Raw genomic sequence first — 26537 nt, forward strand, 5'->3', positions numbered from 1 at the left:
ACTTTAATGGTGATGGTGTTATCTATAAGACAAAGCATTTTTTTGAAGATCTTTCTATTTTATGTATGTATATAGATATATAAACTTAGCAGAAAACATGAAGGAAGAAATGTCCTTGCTTATAATTCTGATAAGGGTAATAGCAAGGAAATAGGAAAAATTAAGGATCATATTAGCATGAACATCATAATATATAATGTGTATATGATATATTAAAAAGGGTTTGATTATCTAACATACCAAAAGTATAACATCTTTTCAATGATTGAAAAAGGAATTACAAATGTAATGTCAGCCATGTAGTTGTGAGGAAAAATAAAGAATTAAAGAAGGGCAATGGCCGAAACATTTCAAAAAATTGGTTTATTAATACAATTATATAAAGTATGTTCCCTATTGGAATTTTGAAAACAGTGATACCAAAAGTAGTCAGATTATTACTTTTTTCAAAGTCGAGTTTGTTTAAATTAAAGATTTAATTCATATGGTTGATTGAAACTCAGTTAGTGAATTGGTCAATTTATAAATTTCAAACTAAAGACAATAACCAGATGATACAGTACATACACAGAGTAAAGGAATATGGTTATCTAGGGGAAACATTTGTTTCTGATGACCCTTTAAATTTTTTTAAACCCAAATTTATTTATTTTTATTTCGGTCAACTTACTATTTATCTTTGAATTGTTTACTGTGATAATACCGAGAGAAAGTAGATGCCTGTGTAGGCTACATTGTGGTAACACATTTAATTGTCATAAATTTCCAGGGAAACAAATTTCTTATGGAAACTATAATGCAAATCTGTATATGGAGGACATTTGAAAAGATAATTTTATTTCCATATATTTTAGGATCAGAGCAGTGTTGATATACAGCTAGGTGTCACCTCTGTTGGGTTGGTGGTTTTTCAGAACAATGTTAAAATCAACACATTCCCCTGGTAAGTACAGCTAGGTGTCACCTTTGTTTGGTTGGTTATTCAACAATGAGCAAAACCCAAACAGCATAGTAAACTATAAAAGGCCCAAAAATAACAATTGAAAAACAAGCCTGATTGGTGGAGAGTTGTCTCATTGGCACTCACACCACATCTTCCTATATCTGATTAATGTACAAAACAATAAACAAAAGAGAAATATGATGTGCAGCAACAAACTAAAACCACTCATTACACACCCCTGCCTTGGAACAGACACATACATTGGAACACACCCCTGCCTTGGAACAGACACATACATTGGAACACACCCCTGCCTTGGAACAGGCACATACATTGGAACAGACACATACATTGGAACAGACACATACATTGGAACACACCCCTGCCTTTGAACAGGCACATACATTGGAACAGACACATACATTGGAACACACCCCTTCCTTGGAACAGACACATACATTGGAACATACACATACATTGGAACACACCCCTGCCTTGGAACAGAAACATACAGGATGAAGCGGGATTAAATATGTTTGCAGAAGCATAATCCTCCCCCTAGTTTGGGACGGTGGTATAACGGCACAACATATGAATAAACTATAAAAATCAGTTTTAAAAGCTGAACTCATCAGATCAACGGAAAGCAAATAATCACAAAAAACAGAAATTACAGAGCAATGTTAAGGTTGGCACCATAAACTAAAGCAAGAACAACATGTCTGCTATTTATATTTGAGTATGTGAGAATAATCAGAGACAAGGGCAAGATTAATAGTTTAATCAAATGATTCAATGTGGTAGATATGAGAAGATGTGGTATGAGTGCCAATGAGACAACTCTCTATCCAAGTCACAATTTATAAAAGTAAACAATTATAGGTGAAAGTACGGTCTTCAAAGCCAAGGAGCCTTGGCTCACACCGAACAGCAAGCTTTAAAGGGCCACAAAAAAATAATGTAAAACCATTCAAACAGGAAAACCAACGGTCTAATATATATAAAAAACACTTATGAACCACATCAACAAACAATAACTACTGAACATAGATTCCTGCATATATTTAGAATTTTATGCATGAAGTCTTACAGGGAAAAACTAAATCTGCAGTTAAGACAATCAAAAATGAAAATTTAACCCACGAAAGAAGCAAATTGTTGAAAAACGGAAAGACAACTATGTTGGTTGATATCACCTTTGAAATTTTTAATATTTGTAGTTTTTTAATACATTCATTGCCATAATTATTTATGATTTAACCATTTGAAGAAGAGTAGTAATTTAAGATTAGTAAGACATGTTCTCCTTAGTTTAGTAGGTACTATTTTTTCACCAAAACAAAAACCAAAAAAATGAGTATAAGGATAATGAAGTTCATATCATTGTTTGATCATGTTTTTTCCTAATTGCATACTTCATTCAATTTATTTTATTTTCAGGGCAAAGATAGTTAAAATTTCATTTAAAAGAAAACAGTTTTTCATTCAGCTACGAAGAGAAGTTGTAAGTGAAAGTAATAAAAGGGGGGGTGTCATCTTGTGGTGCAATTGAATAATTAGTATTAATTCAATAATTGATTAAATCCAATTAGAAGGTTCTGAGTCATTAAATTAAAAAAAAACTTTAAAAAACTCAGCTGTTGGTGATTTTATTTATGCTAAATTTCCATGTAAATCTTGAGTGGACATTAGAGTTTCATCATTTGTACTACTTGTAAATAAAACTGATCTTTGATTGACAAAACGCTTCATACTTGGTACAAATGTTTGTAATCATGTGTACTATAGCTACCATAAGCCATATGACACATACTTCCATCAAGTGATATTATACAGCAAGGACATAGCAATCTTGTGTCAGATATTATACAGCAAGGACATAGCAATCTTGTGTCAGATCATTTCCCTCAAGTGATATTATACAGCAAGGACATAGCAATCTTGTGTCAGATCATTAAATTAATTTTTCTGGCATTTCTGATGTCAATGTATTTTGAACTACAATACAATCCACATTCTTTAATCTATGGTGCTTACCAACATCAAACTTTTGAATTATGAGTAATTTTGTAATTCTTATTTTCATGCAGAATAAAATATTTTTAAAAATATTTTCTTTTTAATTTCAGAATGATTCTGTGGAAAATTTAATAGGCTTCAATATGAACAGTTATAGATCATGTAAAAATTTATGGAAGTCATGTGTAGAACATCATACATTTTTTCGTTTGTATGTTCCCAACCCTCCCTCCAAGAAAGTATTTTCGTTAGGATCAAAATTTCGATATAGGTAAGTAGATTTGCCTCCCTTTGATATGCTCTGGATTTTTGTTTATTTACTAATATTAACAGCAGAAGTTGAACCTGGTATAAGAGTTCTTAACACAGTGATCAAACTTTCCGATTTAACTTCACTTGGTAAGAATTTTCCACTTATTTTTGTTACTTAGGCCAAATAAAAATATATGTGTGGTTCCAGTTACCCGACCATCCCCTAGTTAAAAACCCCGACTTGGAACTTTTTTTTCATTTCTGAAAAATAAATTTTCAAACGATCAAATTTTGAGGATAGTGAATTTAAATAATTAAATTCATAGATTTCTGTCATCTGAATTTCCATCAGAAGTATCTTTTATGGCTAAAATGCAAAAATTCATAACAGAATGCAACAAAATTAACTAAAAACGGATCATGACTGTATATTGTACAACCAAACACATGTAAAAATAGCGGACTTCCGATTGGGGCTTTATAATACCGGAAACAATTTAGGTAAACATACAATTTTATTTCCGGATTTTTACAATAAAAAATAAAAAAAATAAAAAAAATTGCTGAACTACCGATCCTATTTTTTAAAAGTATGTTACTGGAACCACACCTATATTTTTATTTGGCCTTATACGGAATAGTAGTTACATTAAAACCAGAAAGCACACAAAATAAAAAAGAAAAAAAAATGTAACACAAAACCCACCAATAATAATTTGAAAATAAATAAAATGAAATCAAGCAGTAAAAAGATAAGAAATGTTGGTTATTAAATCAGAGTTCAGTTACATAATCAGAAATCCTCTAAATGGTGACACATTTCTATATTATAGTAGACAATTTATGCATGTTTGACAATAGTATATAATGGTTCAAGGCGTGACTAATACTAGTAGTTATTATGCAAATATTTTGTAAATTTCTAGCAAGAAAATGCAAAAAATATGTTAAATTATACTGGTCCACATTTATAGTGGGGGAACATTGAATAAAAGTATTGCATGGTACATTTTATAATTGCATAGTAAATGGATTGCCTCTGATTGCCACATGTGCTATGTTTTGATCTGAATTGTGTTGTCTTTGAAGATAAGAATATTCATCTTTAAAATGATTAGATAAATTCCATTTGACATCTATATTCTGCTAATATCTATTTTACTCTATCTGTAGTTTGTAGTTTTTAGACCACATTCATCTTTTCGTGCTAGGAATTTAGCTTAATCTGCAAGTTTGTTCATGTCATAAAAACCTTATTCTTTTCTATTTTGATTTGATACCCTGTAATAAAAATTCTTTAATATTAAGGAGTAATATAGTTTTGTGCTGTACGTTTTAAAATTTCACTATATATATAACATGTATACTAGTACATTTTATTCAGATTTCTAATGATGTAAATAAAAAGTTAAATGTGCCTCTGATAAGTTTTATTTTTTAAGTGCTTTTGATTGCAATGCTCTGCAATGAATGAATAAGGTTTTTCTGATAGTGAAAAAGAATGGACAATGAATATAAATAAAGTGTGGCCTCTGTACTCCCAGTGGAACAATCTTTACCTCCACTTAGAGATGAAAGACTTTTGTCTTTTGACTCATTTGTCAATTACCAAGGATTTGTGGTAAATATGGTTTCCTTCATTATTCATAAATAAAAATTGAGTTCTTAAACCCATCATACAACACAAAAATAACTGTATAAATAGAAGAAAGTAAAATAATATAAGAATTAATCTGTTTTAAGACTCATAGCCTTTATTTGGGGACAGGGTAAAAACAAGAAAAGAGGGAGACAGAGGTCTGCTTCACTGTCCATTCTATTAAACTGGTACCCTCATTACTTAAACCAATGTGTATGCTTGGACCAGGCATCTGTCAGGATAATAAGGGAGATAATCTAATTTACAGTGGTAGAACCGAATACCAGACCTTGGAAGAGAATAAACGTCGAGCAAAACTTGATAGAACTTTCAGCAGGTGAGAACATTTCTCCCTCGTGCCTTTCCGTGTAGTGTAGCTATGTTGCATGCTGGTCACTAGTATAGATATTTATGTCTTTTCTTTGGTCAAGTTCATGAAAAATAGAATGGGGGTCAGTCATAAATTGGTTTAGTAAATATTTCTTCTAGAACAGATAAAGATATAATTAATGTTTTTAAAGTTAAAAAATTACAATATTACTGTTGAAAGTAGTTGCAATTCTAGAAGGTATAATTTATGAGTCAAGTAGAAAAATGTAATAAGTAGATTATAGAAACAAGAAAATAAAAATCTTTAACAGCATTTTGATTTTGGTCTTAAATGCTTTAAATGTTGAGGCTTAGAACATTGTTTTCATTGCATGACTCAGCATTTCAGGATTATTTTTATTTTATTTGCAATGTATTGTTATATAGCTTTTCCTTCTTTTTGCCTTTCCATCATAAAATCTTTACAAATGGAACGTTGATTTTGAATAACTGTATAGAAATTATGTACATAGAATATTTGATATCTAATCATAAAGATAGATGCCTGGTTATTTTGAATATGCTACTTTTGTTTTCTTTAACTAACAAATACTTAATCATACAGTAGTTCTTTTACTAACTAGAAACATTAGTCATATATACTAACTAGTAACTTTCTTCAATCATCTGATCACGATCAAAGGGAGATAACTTATTTTGAGTTTTATTATGATTATCAGAACAATGTAATTGGTTGTTGACATTTTAAACAGGGGAAAATCGCCCAATTATATGCTTATGCTTTTTTGCAGAATATTGAAACTGTTGACAATCCTATAGAGGCTGAAACATAAATATTGAATGTTTTCTGTCAAGATAACCCTTATATACATTTCACCCTTCCTTGCTTATAACTCGTATATTACTTTAATATCAACTTTACTTTTACTTGTTTGCATCATGTTTTCAGCACACAAGTAAATTATTGACCAATTACAGTGAAAGTCTTCAGAATGACTAGTTCATAATTACATAAAAACTATATGAATATTAATTTATTTTCTTGCAAATGTGGAATTCTACTTAATTTAATCACGAGCGTTGTTGTTTGTTTATGTGTTACATATTTGTTTTTATGCCCCACCTACGATAGTAGAGGGGCATTATGTTTTCTGGTCTGTGCGTCTGTTCGTTCGTCCGTCCGTCCGTCCGTCTGTCCCGCTTCAGGTTAAAGTTTTTGGTCAAGGTAGTTTTTGATGATGATGAAGTTGAAGTCCAATCAACTTGAAACTTAGTATACATGTGCCCTATGATATGATCTTTCTAATTTAAATGCCAAATTAGAGTTTTGACCCCAATTTTACGGTTCACTGAACATAGAAAATGATAGTGCAAATTTCAGGTTAAAGTTTTTGGCTTCAGGTTAAAGTTTTTGGTCAAGGTAGTTTTTGATGAAGTTGAAGTCCAATCAACTTGAAACTTAGTATACATGTGCCCTATGATATGATCTTTCTAATTTAAATGCCAAATTAGAGTTTTGACCCCAATTTTACGGTTCACTGAACATAGAAAATGATAGTGCAAATTTCAGGTTAAAGTTTTTGGTCAAGGTAGTTTTTGATAAAGTAGAAGTCCAATCAACTTGAAACTTAGTATACATGTTCCCTTTGATAAGATCATTCTAATTTTAATGCCAAATTAGAGAATTTATTCCAATTTCACAGTCCTTTAAACATAGAAAATGATAGTGCGAGTGGGGCATCCGTGTACTGTGGACACATTCTTGTTTGTTCATTTTTTTATATAAATAAGACTGTTAGTTTTCTCGTTTGAATTGTTTTACATTGTCATATTGGGGCCTTTTATAGCTGACTATGGGGTATGGGCTTTTCTCATTGTTGAAGGCCGTATGGTGACCTATAGTTGTTAATGTCTGTGTCATTTTGGTCTCTTGTGGACAGTTGTCTCATTGGCAATCATACCACATCTTTTTATGCCCCACCTACCATAGTAGAGGGGCATTATGTTTTCTGGTCTGTGCCTCCGTTCGTCCGTTCATTCGTTCCTCCGTCTGTCCCGCTTCAGGTTAAAGTTTTTGGTCGAGGTAGTTTTTGATGAAGTTGAAGTCCAATCAATTTGAAACTTAGTACACATGTTCCCTATGATATGATCTTTCTAATTTTAATGTCAAATTAAAGTATTGACCCCAATTTCATGGTCCACTGAACAAAGAAGAAGATAGTGTGAAGCTCAGGTTAAAGTTTTTGGTCAAGGTAGTTTTTGATGAAGTTGAAGACAACAAATGTATATTACATTAGCTGTTAAGTTATGTGTATAACAATTTATAATAAAATATATGGTTTGTATTGTTTATTCATAATGTCAAATTATAGTACATGTATTTTAACTTCAGAATGATTTGTCCTAAAAAAATCAGCTTTAAATTTACCTCAGATTAGGAAGATAGATGTGGAAAACATTTGTCGTCTGAAAATGATTTCAACAATGTCAGGACTCTGACAATATCACTCAAATGTTGAAATCTTCACAAAATTTTCATCATTTGGGTAAAATACTAATATCAGAGATCAAATAACCTCTAGTAATATCTTCAAACTCAGACAGTCATAAACAATACAGCTTGAGAGATCACTAATGATACAGCAATCCAACAATAGACCACAATCAGAAAGCAAATTAGACAAATCTTTCCTTGCTTTGTTTGATATCTTACTAATGGTACGAGAGACTTTAACCACATTTCTTTTGTGCCTTTTGTTTAAAACAGCCAAACTTTGTAACAATTTAAATATAGAAATATCAATTGTATGGTTATGTATTTACAGGTCTTCGTCAAGTAAAGGTTTTGCTCGGCGGACGGTTGGGGGACATACACGTAACACCATAATGGAAGAAAGGAACTTTATTGATGGATATAGAAATATACCCAAATCTCAAACATTTTCTGGAACAAACAATAGTGCGATGACTGTCAATCATTCGATCAAACGTTACGACGGTGTTAATAATCAAACCAGAGCAACGTTACCACACGATTATAAAGTAGGATCATCATCACGAGCATCTATCCACTCAGAGAAATCAGACGAGTAAGTCATTTTACCTACTAGTCTTGTCAAACAAGAATATTTTGATTGATAGCTGAGTTAGTTTACCCTTCTAACAGACCCCCCATAATGTCCCTTTCAGATTTCATTGACTAATAAGTAGTGTTGGATAATCGGTTGAAATTACCAACCGATTATCTATTACAATTGGTTGACACCAACCAACCGACTATCGGTTATAATCGCATCATAATACCTTGCCCTTTTTTCAAATGAAATCATGCATTTAGTCTCATTGTACATGTCTAATGTGTATATTCCTTATCATTGCAGAGTTTATATATTCATATTTGATCTTTTGTTTCCTTTTCATATTCTGTCGTACTAAATTATAATCCTGGTACCTTTGATAACTATTTATTTAGCAGTTAAAACAATAATTAATAAGAATCAAGATTCATATTGATCTCATAATTATAACATTAATTACCAACAGTGACACTAACATTTCTAAATTTCAATTGTGTAACTCACAGTACAATTTCAATAACATAGCTGTATAAACATTTGAATGCTTCTAATTACATGAATTAAGAAAAGATATATAAAGTTTTAAACTTTAAGAAATTTAAGATTAAAAGAAAAAAATAAAACAATGCATTTGCATTTGCACAGTAAACAAAGGGGATTAAGCCAATGTCTGTTAATTCGTGTATAATGCTTTTTTTTCACTTTTGTAATCATTATTTTTTTATGTCAATTGTGTCATTCGTGCGTCTGAACTTATAATTGCAAGAATGCGGAATTATTACATAGTTGAACCGTATCCGATTCGTGATTCTTATATTTTTCAATATGGCTGACAAATTTCGGAAAATTTACAAAAATAAACGATGTTTGGCAAGCAATTTGGAAAGGAATATGACGTTTTTGATGCTACAAATAGATAAAAAATTAATAAAAGGCAATTTGCAACACGTTCTAATGAAGCAAAGAAATTATTTTGTCTAAAATCAGAATGATTTTATGTACGCTCTCAAGTTGCAAGTACCGGTATAATTTGAAAGAACGTATTTCATACAAAGTTAAATAAAATTAATATTCCATCAATCTGCAAATATTTATAGTCAATGCATTTGTCACGTTTATAAAGAAGGAAATTGGTTATGTCTTTAATTATAGGATGTTTAACATTGTTATTGTCATCGATCCTGATATTTTTTGTTATTATTTGTTTGTTGCACATGTAAAATGCAAACCGGAAACGGACCGGAAGTTGATAAGCTAAAGTCCGGAAAACTTTAACGACAATCGATCAAAAAAAATCTCAATCGATTATCGACATCGCCAGGCCCAACCAACTGATTTCCGACTTATTCCGATCATCGGAACAACACTACTAATAAGAGAACATTAAATTTTATTCTCAACCCCTCCACTTAAACAACAATTTCATAACACCACATAGGTTGTGGATGTCTTGATGAGATTTAACATTGACTAGGGATGACTTTTTGAAATGAGACTATTGAAAATGCTTTAGCAATACAATCAATCTGCTGGATTATGTGGTTCCAGCAAAACATTTGTACTCCCAGTACAGGGTTAAGTTTTATGACCTAGGGTTTAGAAATCTTTGTAATGGGTACAATTAATGTGATTTTAGTCTGAAAGTGATTGATGGTATGTAATTCTACACTAAATACAGAAGACATAATGAAATCTGAGGTAATCAGCTGTCTTCCTCTTATCACCAAGTGTTATACTTGTAATTTATTGTTTTTATACACATAAAGTCATGTCCTTTTTATTACTGTATAAGAAAACTTTATCTTTATCAAGCTACTCTATTTGGATTGTGGAGTTTTTTGGTGTCTGATAGTTGGTATATTTATTACAGAGTTATCTTTCTTGATATGATTTATATATTAGGCGCTTTATAAAATGAGGCACACATGGGAGATGTAAATAGAAGTTTTATCGCAATCATTTTACTGTTTTAATTTTTTATTAACAAAAATGTAAAAATGTTATGACAAGAAAATAAGTATGAAGAATGACATATAGATATTTACAAAGATCCTACTTCAGATCAGCTATATTATCCTTTTACCTGTTTAATTTGGAGTATTTATTTTTATCTAGAGAATTTAATGGACATTTTAATCTTAGCTAATGTGATTAAAAGTTTTGTTGTTTCAGCGATTTTGACAACACATTGTTGAATATAAATGTTTCGTTTGTCGGTAATGAATTTGAAGTGATTATTTGTAATATTGCCTGCCAACAAGGTCAGATCATTGGAAACAAACTCTTACAATTTATAAATATTTTGATTAGAAACATTTTAATTGAATATCATCATTGAAAGATAAACTTCACATTTAACTTCTAAATGTTTATAACAGAACATACCCAGCAGTTTCAGAAGAAAAAAAAACTTTAAAAAAATGACTGTTAAAACCATGTAGTCATTATCTTTATAACCAGATATTTGTCTTAATCTCCATTCCAATACAGTTTATACACCCCCCCCCCTCCTGCCAAAAAAAAATAAATAAATAAAAAATAAATATGCAATTATGTGACTACTACAATAATTAGTTAGTTATGGCTTACTTAAATGTATTATTTCACCTGATTTTGGATAGTAATGATTTTTATGTTTGTGGTTTAGGAGTTATTGCCCTTCATTGCTATAACGATCACACTTATAAATGTCATTAACACCCAGTATACTATCAATTTGTTTTTGTTGTTGTTGCTTATCATTGTGGAAATGAAATAGATAAGTTTTTTATGTTCATTAAATATTTGATAAATAATATATTACAATTGATCTGTTCCATTCCAATTTAGACTGAATTTCCGATTATGAAATATGGCTTAAAAAACACATCAATATTATATATCATATGGCAAGGGTAAATGAACCTACTGTAGATACATGTACGTTGATGGAGATTTCAGTGCAGTCTTCTACTCATCCTTTTCTTTTCTCTTAATCTTTGGCAGACATGAAATGAGTGTAATTATCCTACAGCAATAGATCTAACTTTTCTTTGTAAAATCATTTTCAGTTTGAAATTTTTATATATCTGAGTATATGCAAAAGATTTATTTATATATCTGAGTATATACAAAAGATTTATTTATATATCTGAGTATATACAAAAGATTTATTATATATCTGAGGATATACAAAAGATTTATTTATATATCTGAGTATATACAAAAGATTTATTTATATATCTGAGTATATACAAAAGATTTATTTATATATCTGAGTATATACAAAAGATTTATTATATATCTGAGGATATACAAAAGATTTATTTATATATCTGAGTATATACAAAAGATTTATTTATATATCTGAGTATATACAAAAGATTTATTTATATATCTGAGTATATACAAAAGATTTATTTATATATCTGAGTATATACAAAAGATTTATTTATATATCTGAGTATATACAAAAGATTTATTTATATATATGAGTATATACAAAAGATTTATTGACTTATTTTAATATAAAAAATGTAAATGTACCTGGAACGACTTTACGTCATATTTACTATAACACATCCATCAGTTTGTATGAAGTTCTCATTAGTTTTATTGATATGGTATTTTTACCCATGACTGAAAAATTAAAAATCATTGAATAAAATTGATTTTAAATCATATTACATGTTTATTTAGTTATAAATGATTGGACTACTCTTATCAGGGCACTGTAATCTGAAATGTATGTCAGAAATCTAGTAAAAAAATGTCAATGTAGAACTAATCATTAACTATCTTCCAGGTCTAAATTGGAAAAAAATCAACTGCATGGTTGTTTAAAATATTTGATTAAATTTTCCTTTTTTCTGTGCAATTAAGTATAACAAAAATACTCCACAATAAATTCAAAAGTGGGTTTTTGTAAAAACTGACAAAATCAAAAACATAAACCCTATCAACCATTAAAAGGCATGGAATTCAACTCATATTACTGAATTGGTTCAGGCGTTTTAAAAGAAAAAGGTGAGTTAAACCTGGTCTTTTAGCTAGCTGAACCTCCCACTTTTTTTTATATTTGCAAGAGTTCCTATACAACAGTAAATGCCTGTGTTCCCATTTAAAGGTCTAAGATTATTAATTTTGACAGACATGTCAGAACCTTTGATTCTCAGGATAAGAATATCTGGTTAATCTAGAGTCTGATTACAGGTAACCTTACAGATAGGTGAAAGGTATCTAATTACCCATAACAACAGGTTAGGAGGTCAATATTCAGTACACATCAGGTTGGATAGGATGGTTACTGGAATAATTCAATCCCTCTCAGTGTCTCCCACTCCAATGCAGCAATTATATAATAGTGGAATATATAGACTGAATTATTGGGTTTAAATGGGATGGGGATATGGGAACAGAACTAGTTACTTAATAACTGATGGCATGACCCAAGGTTAGTATCTGGTATAGTTCTTGTCAGAGAGGAATGGGATAGGTAAAAACAGATTTGGAGAAGGCACCACCAGGTTATGCTTTTGATAAAGATTGACTATTTTGTTAAAATCTAATGGAGGGCGGATTCTGCTTGACAACTTCAACTTTACCATTTAAAAACCTTTGTTTAAGTCTGTCAAGAAATACTTAATAGTACTGAAAGTGATGTAAAACACTGATCAATCAATCAATCTATAGATCAATTGGATAGCATTAGTGTTGACCATTGGTCAGTGGCATTATTACCCTTGTTGGAAATGAGTTGGAGGGATATCAGTAAATTCAGAAATCCTTAAAAAGATATTACAAGCTTTTGTTTAAACTAATGAAATAGGACAAGGAGAATGGCTTTTATTACTGTAAACTAGCTTTACCTTTGTTAACCAATCAAACGCTAGATATAAATGTACTGACATTTGAACCTTTGTGTGAACTTCATTTTGAAGTAAAGCAAGGTCTTGACTCTCTTATCTTAGAAACATCATAATAAAACACTTAACAGTTAATGAGATTCAATTTAAATAGTCTGTCTGATTTCAATGAAAAATATAAAATCTATGTGGACGTTTTTTGAGAATAATTAATCATTATTGAATAAAGGTGACTTTAACAGTTATTTAATTCCACAATGTTTTCTTTAAACTTTAATTGTGTGGAATGCCAGCCATATTTAATTTCAAATATATTGCAAATTGAAATGTATTGTGAGGGTATTAAAAGATGAACATTTTATGTACCTACAGAAATTCTAAACATATAATTAAGGTTTTATTTTATAATAAACAGTTGAAATGAAATTTTATTGTATATTAGATTTAATAGGAGTGGAAATTCTAGCTTTCAAACCAAAAATTAAATTCTGGATGTTAAATTTGATTTAAAACATAAAACATTTTATCAAACAATTTTATAAAATAGGGAATTTGTAGTTTGAAGTGCCAGTTTCATTAGTTTGGGAGAAAATGTCATAGAAACTAGAAAAAGATGTGAAAAGTTAAGTCGGCTATATGTTAGCCTAGTACAGAACGTGTTGATGTTATATGTTAACCCTGCAGAGAAAATATAGATTATATATCTGTATATATTGTTATATCCCTGCTCAGAACTAGACTATTTAATTCTTTGGCTTAAAAGGTTTGTAGTCTGTTTTGTTCCATTCTGATTCCACCATGCTCACATACTTAAAGCATTAGATCTGTTCCCTATACATACACACTATCAATGAGATTTTCTGGTACTGATGTACTAGTACATATTACATACATAGGGGAACATATACTTGCCTCCCCATGTCGCTAAAGTTATTTAAGATGATAATCTCCAGCCTAGATCCATCTTTATATATATAACCATGCATAACCAATATACCTGCATTGCTTTTGTGTGATCTATAATTTATATGCAGAAAAAAATTCAATAACAGCTCATCTATAAATCTTTTGTAAACTTTAAAAATCCATATTAAATGTTTGAAAAAGCCTTATAAGCTGCTTGAGTATTATTACAGTTAAATAAGTTTACTACTTCATTGAGTTATAAATTACTCAAGTTACGCAACAACTGAATATCTGTCCCCGGTCAAATTGATAGTGTTTGGAATTCATTATTACTTTGGGATATTTCAATACCCTCACAGAAAATTGCTTCATTTAATCAATCTTTCCTGTGAAATTTGTCAGAATAATTAATTTAACACCAAATTAATATGCTTATATTGGCATGATATAGCATATCCCCGAGGTCACTTTTATATACCCCAGTATGTATAAAAAAAACCAAGATATATAAGTAAAGAAACATCAGATTTGTGAGATTAGAGACGCATTGTTAATTAAAAATCCTACAATGATGTCCAGGAGGGTTGTTATTTCAGTTATTGTACAATAATTGTTAATATTAAATCCCTCAGCTTTGGCCAGGTCATCTAATACTTCCACTCTCCAATGTTGTACCTGGTGCAAACTCATTCAGGTACAGTTCAAGCACCTCGGTATTCATACTTTGATGGATTGGACAAGTTAACTGATCACAAGATCTATTTCCAGTTTAGTAATTATTGCTATCAACATTATGTAAAATTATATCTGATATTGAACACTATATAATATTACAAGGATATTCATACCTCCAGGATACTACTTCATTTCAATATAAACAGTCTCTGATTTAGAATTTATATTTAAATTTAAAGCACAATGCATATGAGATTCAGTTAAAAATATTAATCTCCAATTTGTCTTCTTCTCATTCCTGGAAGTTTAACCAGTATCTAAGTATTGCTAAATGATTAATTTTAATATTTGATGACAGCTTAACCTGTAACAGCAAACCAATCACTTTAATAGTTGTTCTTTAAAGTAATAGTCATCTTGACCAAATATTTAAAATGTCTGCGCCTGTCCCAAGCAAGGAGCCTCTGGTCTATGTTAGTGTTGTATGTTTTTTTTTTTTTAATTTTAGTTCTTTTATATGTTTCTGAGTTAAGTGGGATGTCCATTTTTACTGAACACATCTGTATTTAGAGGCAAGGTAAAGCCAGTCTCTGGATGAGGGATTTTCTGGCTGTGTTGAAGACCATTTGTGGCCTTGGGCTGTTTTCTGCTCTGTGGTCAGGATGTTGCCCCTTTTGACATATTCACTATTTCCATTTTCTATTTTATTGAAGAGACAATTCAGCAATACAAAACAAGGACATTGTTCATGATAATACTCAGCACTCCAATGAAACAGGCCTTTCAGACAAATAGCTGACCTAACAAAACAAGGACATTGTTCATGATAATACTCAGCACTCCAATGAAACAGGCCTTTCAGACAAATAGCTGACCTAACAAAATAAGAACATTGTCCATGATAATACTCAGCACTCCAATGAAACAGGCTTTTCAGACAAATAGCTGACCTAAACTCTGCCAATTGGTAATGCTAACCTATCAGTTAAAACATTTGTCTTCCAGTTTTTCGCTGCTCTATAAAATCAATGGCTACAAACAATTGATAGAAGTGGTATGATCAATTATAAATATTATCTATTGTATAATATTATCAAGTTTTAATTTATACAGTGTTCTAGGCACACAATAGGACATCACCTTTAGAGAGAGAAAAATGTTTTAGAATCCATTGAAAGTTATGGAGGTATAAAAAAGGCAGAGAATCAAACTAGCAACTCATTATGTTGGTTTGTAACATTGATATTATTAGGATATGTTTCATACATATTGGTAGTGCATTGTTCCTATATGCTGTCTTTGACTAAAGAAGACTTTCTAATTATGAAAATAAATACATTGGCAATGCTAGGGACAGTTTATTTTGTATCATGATTAAAAAGATCTCATCAAATCATTCACCAACATTTTTATTTTTGTTTGCCCTGATAAACAATTATTGGTCTAGATTTTGGGTCTAGTTTAGTAGTATATGACTTACATAGGACTGATTCTAAAATATGCTTTGCAGACGATTGAGATCAATTGTAATGCAGTTGTTTGATATAAAACACTTATATTAGATATTAATAAACTGGCATCTTCCATGTGGTCTGTGACCGTTATTAATCACCATAGTGGTATACCTACATGGATATACAGCTCACCAGCTCCTGAGTAGGGAACATAATATACAAGTGATTTAATATTAATATTCTCATTCACTGTTGCCACTATCAAGGAGAGAAAACTTTACCCACTAAGCCTTTTAAAGTCATCTTGGCGTATTATGTGGGATATAGGAAACTCTAGCTAGATAAGTTGACATGGAACTCTCCTGCTGAGTTAGACTATTGTCAAGGGAGATAATTATATTACTATTAGGGATTATATAGTATTGTACTGTTTAAGTACTTATTTAAGATATGAATGAGATATAAGATACAAGTATTGTTAGAGAAAATTAGTTGGATAGAGAGCTGATATGGTGTTTAATTTCTCCAAGTACTATAAAATGAAATCTTTGAAATGAGGAAATGGATTTCATAGATGATGAACGCTAATTACACTTGAACTAATAATTTATTTTAACAGTTTGATATTCATTAGCTTTTAATTAGTAATTAGGATAAATTGCTGACAATATTGATTGATGATTGTTGGTTGATTAAAGTCCAGTGGCAAATAGTTCATGCATATTCAGGACATATTTTGCTGACAATTATCTGGAAAGACAATCAAATGTAAATTTAGTGCTGAAACCTTAAAGTATTTTTGGCCAGTTTTTAAACCTCTAAATTTATTAGCTCACCTGGCCTAAAAGGCCATGTGAGCTTTTCTCATCACTTGGCGTCCGTCGTCGTCGTCGTCGTCGACGTTGTCGTCTGTCGTCGTTAACAATTTTTCAAACATCTTCTCCTCTGAAACTACTAAATGGATTTGAATGAAACTTAGCATGATTGTTCCTTAGAGTATCCTGCACAAAGTGTGTGCTTTGATTTTTGATCCGTCAAAAAACATGGCCGCCGTTACTTAAAATAGAACATAGGGGTCAAATGCAGTTTTTGGCTTATATCTCAAAAACGAAAGCATTTAGAGCAAATCTGACATGGGGTAAAACTGTTCATTAGGTCAAGATCTATCAGCCCTGAAATTTTCAGATGAATCAAACAAACCGTTGTTGGGTTGCTGCCACTTAATTGGTAATTTTAAGGAAATTTTGCAGTTTTTGGTCATTATCTTGAATATTATTATAGATAAAGATAAACTGTAAACAGCAAAAATGATCAGCAAAGTAAGATCTACAAATAAGTTAATATGACCAAAATTGTCAATTGACCCCTTAAGGGGTTATTGTCCTTGAATGACAATTTTTCACAATTTGTTCATCATATTTGCTAACTTTAAAAAATCTTCTCCTCTGAAACTGCTGAATGGATTTGAATGAAACTTAGCATGATTGTTCCTTAGATTATCCTGCACAAAGTGTGTGCTTTGATTTTTGATCCGTCAAAAAACATGGCCGCCGTTACTTAAAATAGAACATAGGGGTCAAATGCAGTTTTTGGCTTATATCTCAAAAACGAAAGCATTTAGAGCAAATCTGACATGGGGTAAAAATTTTCATTAGGTCAAGATCTATCAGCCCTGAAATTTTCAGATGAATCAAACAAACCATTGTTGGGTTTCTGCCACTTAATTGGTAATTTTAAGGAAATTTTGCAGTTTTTGGTCATTATCTTGAATATTATTATAGATACAGATAAACTGTTAATAGCAAAAATGTTAAGCAAAGTAAGATCTACAAATAAGTCAATTTGACCAAAATTGTCAATTGACCTCTTAAGGAGTTATTGCCCTTTAAAGACTTTTTTCACAATTTGTTCATCATGTTGACTTACTTTAAAAAATCTTCTCCTTTGAAACTGCTGTATCAATTTCAGCCAAACTTAGGCTAAATGAGTTTTAGAGTTTCAGAGTATCTAGTATAAATTTTATATTTCATTTCCTTGTATGTCAAGAAACATAGCTCCTATGGCTAAAATAGAACATAGGAGAAAATGATTTTTTTGCTTTTGAAGAAAATAGGATGATTCAAAGAACATTTAAATAAATTGAAAAGCCAAAATAATCATTGATATGAGATTAAACCAAAAAAATTCAGGTGAGCGATTCAGGCTCTTGAGAGCCTCTTGTTTATAACAGTTTTGCACAATATAGATATTTAATTCTAAAGGTTTATAGATATAGGAAGATGTGGTGTGAGTGCCTATGAGACAACTCTCCATCCAAATAACAATTATAAAAGTAAACCATTATAGGTCAATGTACGGCCTTCAACACGGATCCTTGGCTCACACAGAAACAAAAAGCTATAAAGGGCCCCAACATTACTAGTGTAAAACCATTCAAATGGGAATTTTAGACCATTTTTTACATTTAATTTTTATGAAATAATTTCAAGTTGACCTTTGACAGTAATTTTTCTGCCCGCATATATTTATTAAAATCCTTTAGAGAAAAGGAATTGTACAGACAGATACCATCAACTTAAAAAGATAATAACCTTTAATTACATAGTTTTGTTTAGATGTTACTTTGGTGATCTATTGTTATACTAAAGAAACAATTTCACTTCAGTTTAAAAAAGTAAGATTGTTATATTTGTAAGGTGTAATTATCCCTTATCTGTTACAAACCGTTTGTTTGACTTGTGATTTATGTTGTACAGGGTTTGACACCTACCGATATCAATGAAATAGGTCCCTCATTTCTTAAGTAAATTTGTTTATGGTTTGGACACCAAGTCTTATTAACAATTTTTAGGAAAGCAAAATGAGACTGTTACAACCTTAACACTGTGACAAAACTAATATCTGGCATGACTTGCAGTAGGGGCTTTACCATTAAAAAGACTTTTAGACTTTTCACACATCATTAATAATTAGACTCTGGGGCCTCCGAGTCTGAGTGGTCTAAGTAGTTACTACTGTAATCACTAGCCAGTCAACACTTAGGTTGTGGGTTCGAACCACGCTTGTGCGATGTACTCAACTCCAATCTTAATTGACTAGGAATGTTAGTTTTCCTATCAACAGTTGATGGTTTTCTCTGGGTACTCTGGCTTCCTCCACCTATAAAAAGTGACCGCCACTAATTAGCCCAAAAGCAGTGGCGTTTAAACACCAAAAATCAATCAAATCAAATAATTACCACTGTAACAATAATTCTGATTGTTAAATTATTTCTGTGTATCAATATAATTCTCTCTTCAAAGAACAAAACAGTGAACAAACAAACAATGTTATAAAATATTGTCGTCTCATCCATGTATCTCTATACCAACTCATCAATGTATCTCTATACCAACTCATCAATGTATCTCTATACCAATTTAATTGTCGTCTCATCAGTGTATCTCTATACCAATTTAATTGTCGTCTCATCAATGTATCTCTATACCAATTTAATTGTCGTCTCATCAGTGTATCTCTATACCAATTTAATTGTCGTCTCATCAATGTATCTCTATACCAATTTAATTGTCGTCTCATCAGTGTATCTCTATACCAATTTAATTGTCGTCTCATCAGTGTATCTCTATACCAATTTAATTGTCGTCTCATCAGTGTATCTCTATACCAATTTAATTGTCGTCTCATCAATGTATCTCTATACCAATTTAATTGTCGTCTCATTAATGTATCTCTATACCAATTTAATTGTCGTCTCATCAGTGTATCTCTATACCAATTTAATTGTCGTCTCATCAGTGTATCTCTATACCAATTTAATTTTCGTCTCATCAATGTATCTCTATACCAATTTAATTGTCGTCTCATTAATGTATCTCTATACCAATTTAATTTGGATTGTTGAGAAATAAAGATACAGGCTTGCATCAAAACTGTCAATTGTCTATAGTAACACGGACTGCTACATTGAAATGTCAACAATCAAATACTTATATAGCAGTACAAAGTTAGGTGTTGAACAAGACACCTACAGAGTAAATCATAAACAGTCACCTGGGATAAATAGATATTTCTTTGAGGTTTAATTAGACTTAAAATTAAATCAATTTTATATCAATTGTCCATGCCCTGTTTCTAACAAAAAATTCTGTTTTCTCATGAAATGCAGAATCATTAAACAATCATTGGATCTCTTTTCGTTCAACCTTCTTGGGTAAATTGGAAAATTTAAACAGTAGATTAAGAGCATTAAGTGTATCTTAATGGTTAGGTTTATGTAAATAAAATATTTTCTGCTTTAAATTGATTTTGAATATGTCAATAAATGACATTTCTGCTCTTGTTTGTAACTGTTATTTGTGACACAATATGTTTAATGTACATTTCTGTAGAGGTGTTTAAGGCTTTGAGCAGTGTGTTATAGATACTTATAAACAGTTTATTACAGATAAACACCTAATAATGAACAGCAAGCATTCCATGGTTTATTGCAGATCCACATGAAATGAAAATTGTTTCTTCATACTTTTAAAAACAGAACCTTTAGCTGATAGACCTTCAATATCATTATTATACTGCCAAGACATTTGATTGAGTCCACCCTAACTTTTTATTGCAAGGCATTGAGCTATATTGTAACTTTAGTATTGTTCTTAATTAAGGTTCTTGGTTGTGTTTGGCACCAACATGTTGATGATGTAATAGTTGTCAATGAACTTAGTTGTGTCACTGGTACCATATGTTATCATATATCCTCTAGGGTACCAGTAATTATTTAATTTTATTACCACATAAACAAATGGTGCTGCACAATAACATTATCTGTGACCTAATATTATTTATTAATTTGAAAACAGATATAATATTCATGTAATAATCAATGCAGAGATTTGGTACGAGGTTGGATATTAGATATCAAGTTGGAAATTAAATAAATTTTTGATATCTTAATGCATATATATTAAAGGTTTGTCCTAGATAGGGACAGAATAATTTAAGTGTGTGGAAACAGTAACTCAACAACACTATAAAAGTAAAGAGATGTTGAGACAACTAATAATCCATCAAAGTTCAAATGGAGTGGAATTTTGTAAGTAATTATCATGCAACTGTACAGCCTTCAACAACAAGCAAAATCCATACTTTATGGTCTTCCATTAAGGAATGACACGAAAGATGTGTAATAATTTTTAGAAAACTAAAGGCCTAGTAACAACACATTTTACAATTTTTTTTTATGACAAATTCTAACCAACAACAACCACTGAACTACAGAACTTGATGGGGTAAAACATGTTTATCTGAGCGCTTAACCCTCCCCTTAGTATACTAAAAATAGTCATGTGGTAGATTACAACAATGTCTACATCATATAACTACTCTTCTATGTTTAACAAATATAAGTTGCAACATTGTCCATCTGAGATGGAAAATAGCCGATTAGTTCCGACAAGTAAAATTTATTATACAGAGTAAATGCTCTATGAAAACCAATCTAGAAATACCTCAATTGAATGATACCTGCAATAAGAATATGGGGTAAACATTTATGATAAAATAAATTTCCATGTGAGGTTACCTGAAGAAAGGTGAGGGTGGGAACAGAACATGTCAATATATAGGACAGGGGACCATAGGTTTACTTTACAGCAGGCTGAGCGGGACATCATTAAAGTGTGTCAAATATGTTTGATGGAAGATGTTCCATTTGCTTAATTTGTCTGTGAAAAAGACTAAGATGACCTAGAAAATGTCACCTTATTCAACTTTGTCAACTTTTAATGTTAAAACAGTCATCATTTTGAAATGGTTTTATACAGTCCTGTATGTTTTTGTGACATTTGTAGATAGAACTTTCCTGTTTGAGATATAATTACCCTCCCTATCATTGAACAGAGCTAATTTTACTCTGTCTATCTGTTGGTTTTTCTTGCCTCACTGTTGATTTAGGATATTGTCTCAATTAAACAAAAAATGGATTTACAATCTCTTGTCTCATGAATATGCATGCAATGTGTATTGGTTGTGTAAATAATAATCTCTTTGTTCATTGGAAATCAACATTCAATCAATTTCCCGAATTCAATATAATATAGATTAACTCAATTAAATAGCTTAGTATCACCTCGACAAATCGTTTAATAGATAATGTTTTGATAATTTTACCAAGTATTAAATAACTTTAGTTAACTACTTTTGTCCAGATTTTGACAGTTATTTTTGAAATATTGAATTTGGTTATGAAATCAATAGGTATTACAAAGATTATTGAGTGAAAGTCTGCTGTGTATTGTTTTCTTTCATATGGTGAATTATTCCCTGCTTGGCTGAGTCTTTTGTATGGTGGAAGTATATCTGTATTGTTTATAGCAATATAATATCGCCTTACTTATCTACCCTTTTACCTGATTAAAATGGAACGTTCCACCACCCGCAATCAACAAACGGGTAGATTTCATTGAGTGACAATAGTGAGTTCAAGTAGTAGTGAAATATGGATGTGACTTTCATTTTGAATGAATTGTACTGTTAAATAGTTTCAATTGAAATGAACACATGATTGGCGTAATTGTTATAACAATCTTTGTAACAAAGTTAATTGGAGATACTTTGTCACCAAAATAAAACAAATTCCTGGGCAATAATGTGTATACTTACAAACAGTTTTTTAGGAGTTAAACAAAGTTTAATAATAAGTGTTATATCTGTGATATTTTAATGTGGAATTATTGATAAAGTTTCTTTTTGGATTTGTTAATTATCTTAATGAGTAGATTAGTATTAAATAGTGGACGTTCCAATTCATGGGGAAGAGTGCAAGTTTAATTTGTGGAAGGTAATTTATTTTAATTTTTATTATTTTATGCTAATTAATGTATTTTAACCACTTTTATGTTCAAAAATAGGTCTACATTTGTTATGAAACAAAAAAGAAAATATTTTTTTCCTTATAATATTGAAAAATAATTTTATTCATATTAAATAAAGATATTTTCTTTAGAATAATTTTTATAACTTTGGAATAATTTTTATAACCTGTGAGATGTATAATGTTTAAAAGTTTTATAATGATATGAGGATGAAAACATCTTTATTCAATTTAGAATAAAAACAAGATTTTATAATGTGATGTTTTTATTAAATTTAAATTTGAATGAAAAATGATTTCTTTCATTAAAGATATATTTTGTTTAGATAGATCAGGCTTTTGTTGGTAGGTTTGAATGATTTCAGTTTAAAGTAGAAAGTGGATGTTATGTTTATCTCACAATTCTGGCAGTCTACAAGGGGTACATATTTTACTTTCCATATGTCACATGATGTTTTTATATATCCTTGGCCATTTATTTTTGTTAAATGTATATATTTTTTAAATCAATATTTTTAAAAGTGAAAAAAACAAAACCCAAAAAGAACAAGTTGGTATTTGTGAAAACAGTGCTTCCAGGCATTATTTCATGTTAGACAATATTAATACAAACAGTGACGCGTATTTGTTAATCTTTAGTGGATAAAACATAAGTAAAGAAATGTAATGTCAAATGTGTATTATTCTGTCCCTGCAGGAGTCCATTTATAGAGAGGTGAGATATTGGAGGAGGTTTAATATTTGTGCCCTTTTGTATCCCAGTTACTAAAACTTGTGAACTAGCCCTCCAATATATGTGTACCATCACTCCCAGAGCTAAAATATGGCCACTAAACTATCTATCCCAGTATCGTGTACGAAGTACAGATTCCCTTTTATACTAATTTGATTGTGACAGTTTGGGTTATGGTGATCATGGTAGATGATTTATGTTTTTCATTTTATTTTTCACAACTCTTGTTCCATTTCCATTCACTGTCATAAAAGGCTTATTTTCTATCTTGTATTTTTAACCTGATTGTGGTTGTGTATGGTTAAATATTGTGTGATTGCTGTTTATTTAAAGTTGTATTGTTGCCTGTTGTTGAAGGTTCAATGGTAGCCCATAGTTAAATGTTGTGTTGTTTGTTAAAAGTTGTATGGTTGCCTTTTGTTGATGGCCTTATGCTTATTGCCTGTTGTTAAAGTCTCTATTGTTGAAGGCTGTATGGTTTATTAACTATTCTTTATGGTTTCTTTAGCTTTTGTCTATTGTCATTTTTTTTCACCATGACATTGTCAATTTTTCTTTATCTTTTGCATTTTATTGTCTACTAAGTATCTGCCACATCTCTCTTCTCTTAAAAAAAAGAAGAAGTAATTTGATTAATGAAAAAGATTTGCACACTAGATAATCTCTGTACATTAACATTTTTTTATGCTGTCTTATTAATGTATAATTCCTCATCTCTTTTAATTTATAAAAAAAGAAGAAAAAAGACAAAGACTAAAATTCAATACAATCCTACTTTTTCTTATCTGTATATTTTGTTTATTTGCCTAAATCTTTATGACATGTTTTACTTATATCTCTGTTGCACTGTGAAAATTTTAAAGGTGAAACAATTATAATGGTTGAGTCCTGTTGTCATAATACATGTAGAGATTTTATTCAGAGGATTCATTTCCTTACACATTTTATTAAATTTATCAAATTTTGACCCTTTGGTTTATTAACTACTGTAACTTTCACTAACGTCCTAGTCTGACCTTTCTCTTTAAGTCCTCTAATGATCACACATATATGTTAACCACTCAAACTACGAGTATGTATGAACTCCAAATTAAATATCAAGAAGTAAAACATTACCATTAGGATTGGTTTATAATACACATATCTACATAAACCAAAATTAATTAAAAACTTTCTAATCCTATTAGGCTAATACATGTACATGTATATATGTTTTCCATGTTTTAAAATTACTTAGATATGACTTTAAATATTCCCTTAAAACTTTATAAATATATTCGTACATTTCTGACTGATAGAGAGAAAACTGAACAAGATGCTAAAGACCTAATGTTTTACATTGTGCTACAATATGCCATGTTCTATATGCTTATGTTATGTGGCATGCATGATCTTAATATTATATATTTAAAAAAAAAAAAATTGGGGGGGGGGAGCGGATTGAGATCTAAAAAAAATAACATCTGTCTTTTGGTTGTGACTGTTTTGTTGAGTTGCTGTTTTATTGCTGGAAACTATTTTTATCAACATCTGATGTATAGCATTACCAACCACCCCTTCCCTATTCTGGATGTATTTATAATATATTACAATTTCACAATGGATGAATGAAAGCTTTAATTCTATGGAGGCGATTGTAAAAACAACACACCTTTTTTTTTTTTAAACAAGTTCAAACAAAAAACATGTTTGAATGGATTGGTACAAGAGGGTACAATAAAATATTGTTAATTAAAATATAAAGGTCAGGCATGCATAAAGTGAAAAAAGATAATTAGAAGCAGCATAAAATAAAGATTAAAGCAAAGGAAAATTAACCACTGTTCAGTTTACCATTTCATTTATTAATTTTAAAAGTATCATTTTGAAGTTTTATGTTTAAACATAGCTTAGAATAGTAAATAAAATATGTAAAAATGGAAAGGGAAAGTTTTATGTCAATGGAAAAAAGGTTCTTTAGAATATAAAATCTATAAAATGATAAAATAAAATGAATGTGACCAGAAAAAGCTTTACTATAATGTTGAAGAAAGCTTTACTTGTTCACTGATATGTTCTAGTTGTTGTAACGACAGTCCTGTCCCTTCTTCAATTTTTATCGCCATGAGCACTATGCCACATGTGGAGTAGGACCTATTAAGGCACCTCTGTGAACACCCTCAGTTTTTGTTGCTAAGGTGTATAGTTGTGTTTTTGTGGACTTGTTTATTTTTTTATCATTTTTCTGATCTTGCCATGGTTTTGTCAGTTTGTGTGGCCTTTTCAGGTATCCTCAGACGTTTTTGTGGACTTGTTTATTTTTTTATCATCTTTCTGATCTTGCCATGGTTTTGTCAGTTTGTGTGGCCTTTTCAGGTATCCTCAGACGTTTTTGTGGACTTGTTTATTTTTTTATCATCTTTCTGATCTTGCCATGGTTTTGTCAGTTTGTGTGGCCTTTTCAGGTATCCTCAGACGTTTTTGTGGACTTGTTTATTTTTTTATCATCTTTCTGATCTTGCCATGGTTTTGTCAGTTTGTGTGGCCTTTTCAGGTATCCTCAGACGTTTTTGTGGACTTGTTTATTTTTTTATCATCTTTCTGATCTTGCCATGGTTTTGTCAGTTTGTGTGGCCTTTTCAGGTATCCTCAGACGTTTTTGTGGACTTGTTTATTTTTTTATCATCTTTCTGATCTTGCCATGGTTTTGTCAGTTTGTGTGGCCTTTTCAGGTATCCTCAGACGTTTTTGTGGACTTGTTTATTTTTTTATCATCTTTCTGATCTTGCCATGGTTTTGTCAGTTTGTGTGGCCTTTT

The 26537-nt window shown here is 30.6% G+C and overlaps 1 protein-coding gene across 1 annotated transcript in view; it reads left to right on the forward strand.

Annotated features, from left to right (window-relative positions):
* LOC143065489 (tyrosine-protein phosphatase non-receptor type 4-like) overlaps positions 1-26537 on the forward strand; it is a 90977-nt gene that overhangs the window by 21566 nt on the left and 42874 nt on the right. Inside the window, exons 10-14 of the mRNA XM_076239074.1 lie at positions 855-943; positions 2384-2447; positions 3073-3233; positions 5122-5190; positions 8009-8272. Coding sequence (XP_076095189.1) covers positions 855-943; positions 2384-2447; positions 3073-3233; positions 5122-5190; positions 8009-8272 — 647 coding nt within the window. The remainder of the gene's footprint in view (positions 1-854; positions 944-2383; positions 2448-3072; positions 3234-5121; positions 5191-8008; positions 8273-26537) is intronic.

Source organism: Mytilus galloprovincialis, chromosome 2, assembly GCF_965363235.1.
Source record: "Mytilus galloprovincialis chromosome 2, xbMytGall1.hap1.1, whole genome shotgun sequence".
NCBI classification, from domain to species: Eukaryota; Metazoa; Mollusca; class Bivalvia; order Mytilida; family Mytilidae; genus Mytilus; species Mytilus galloprovincialis.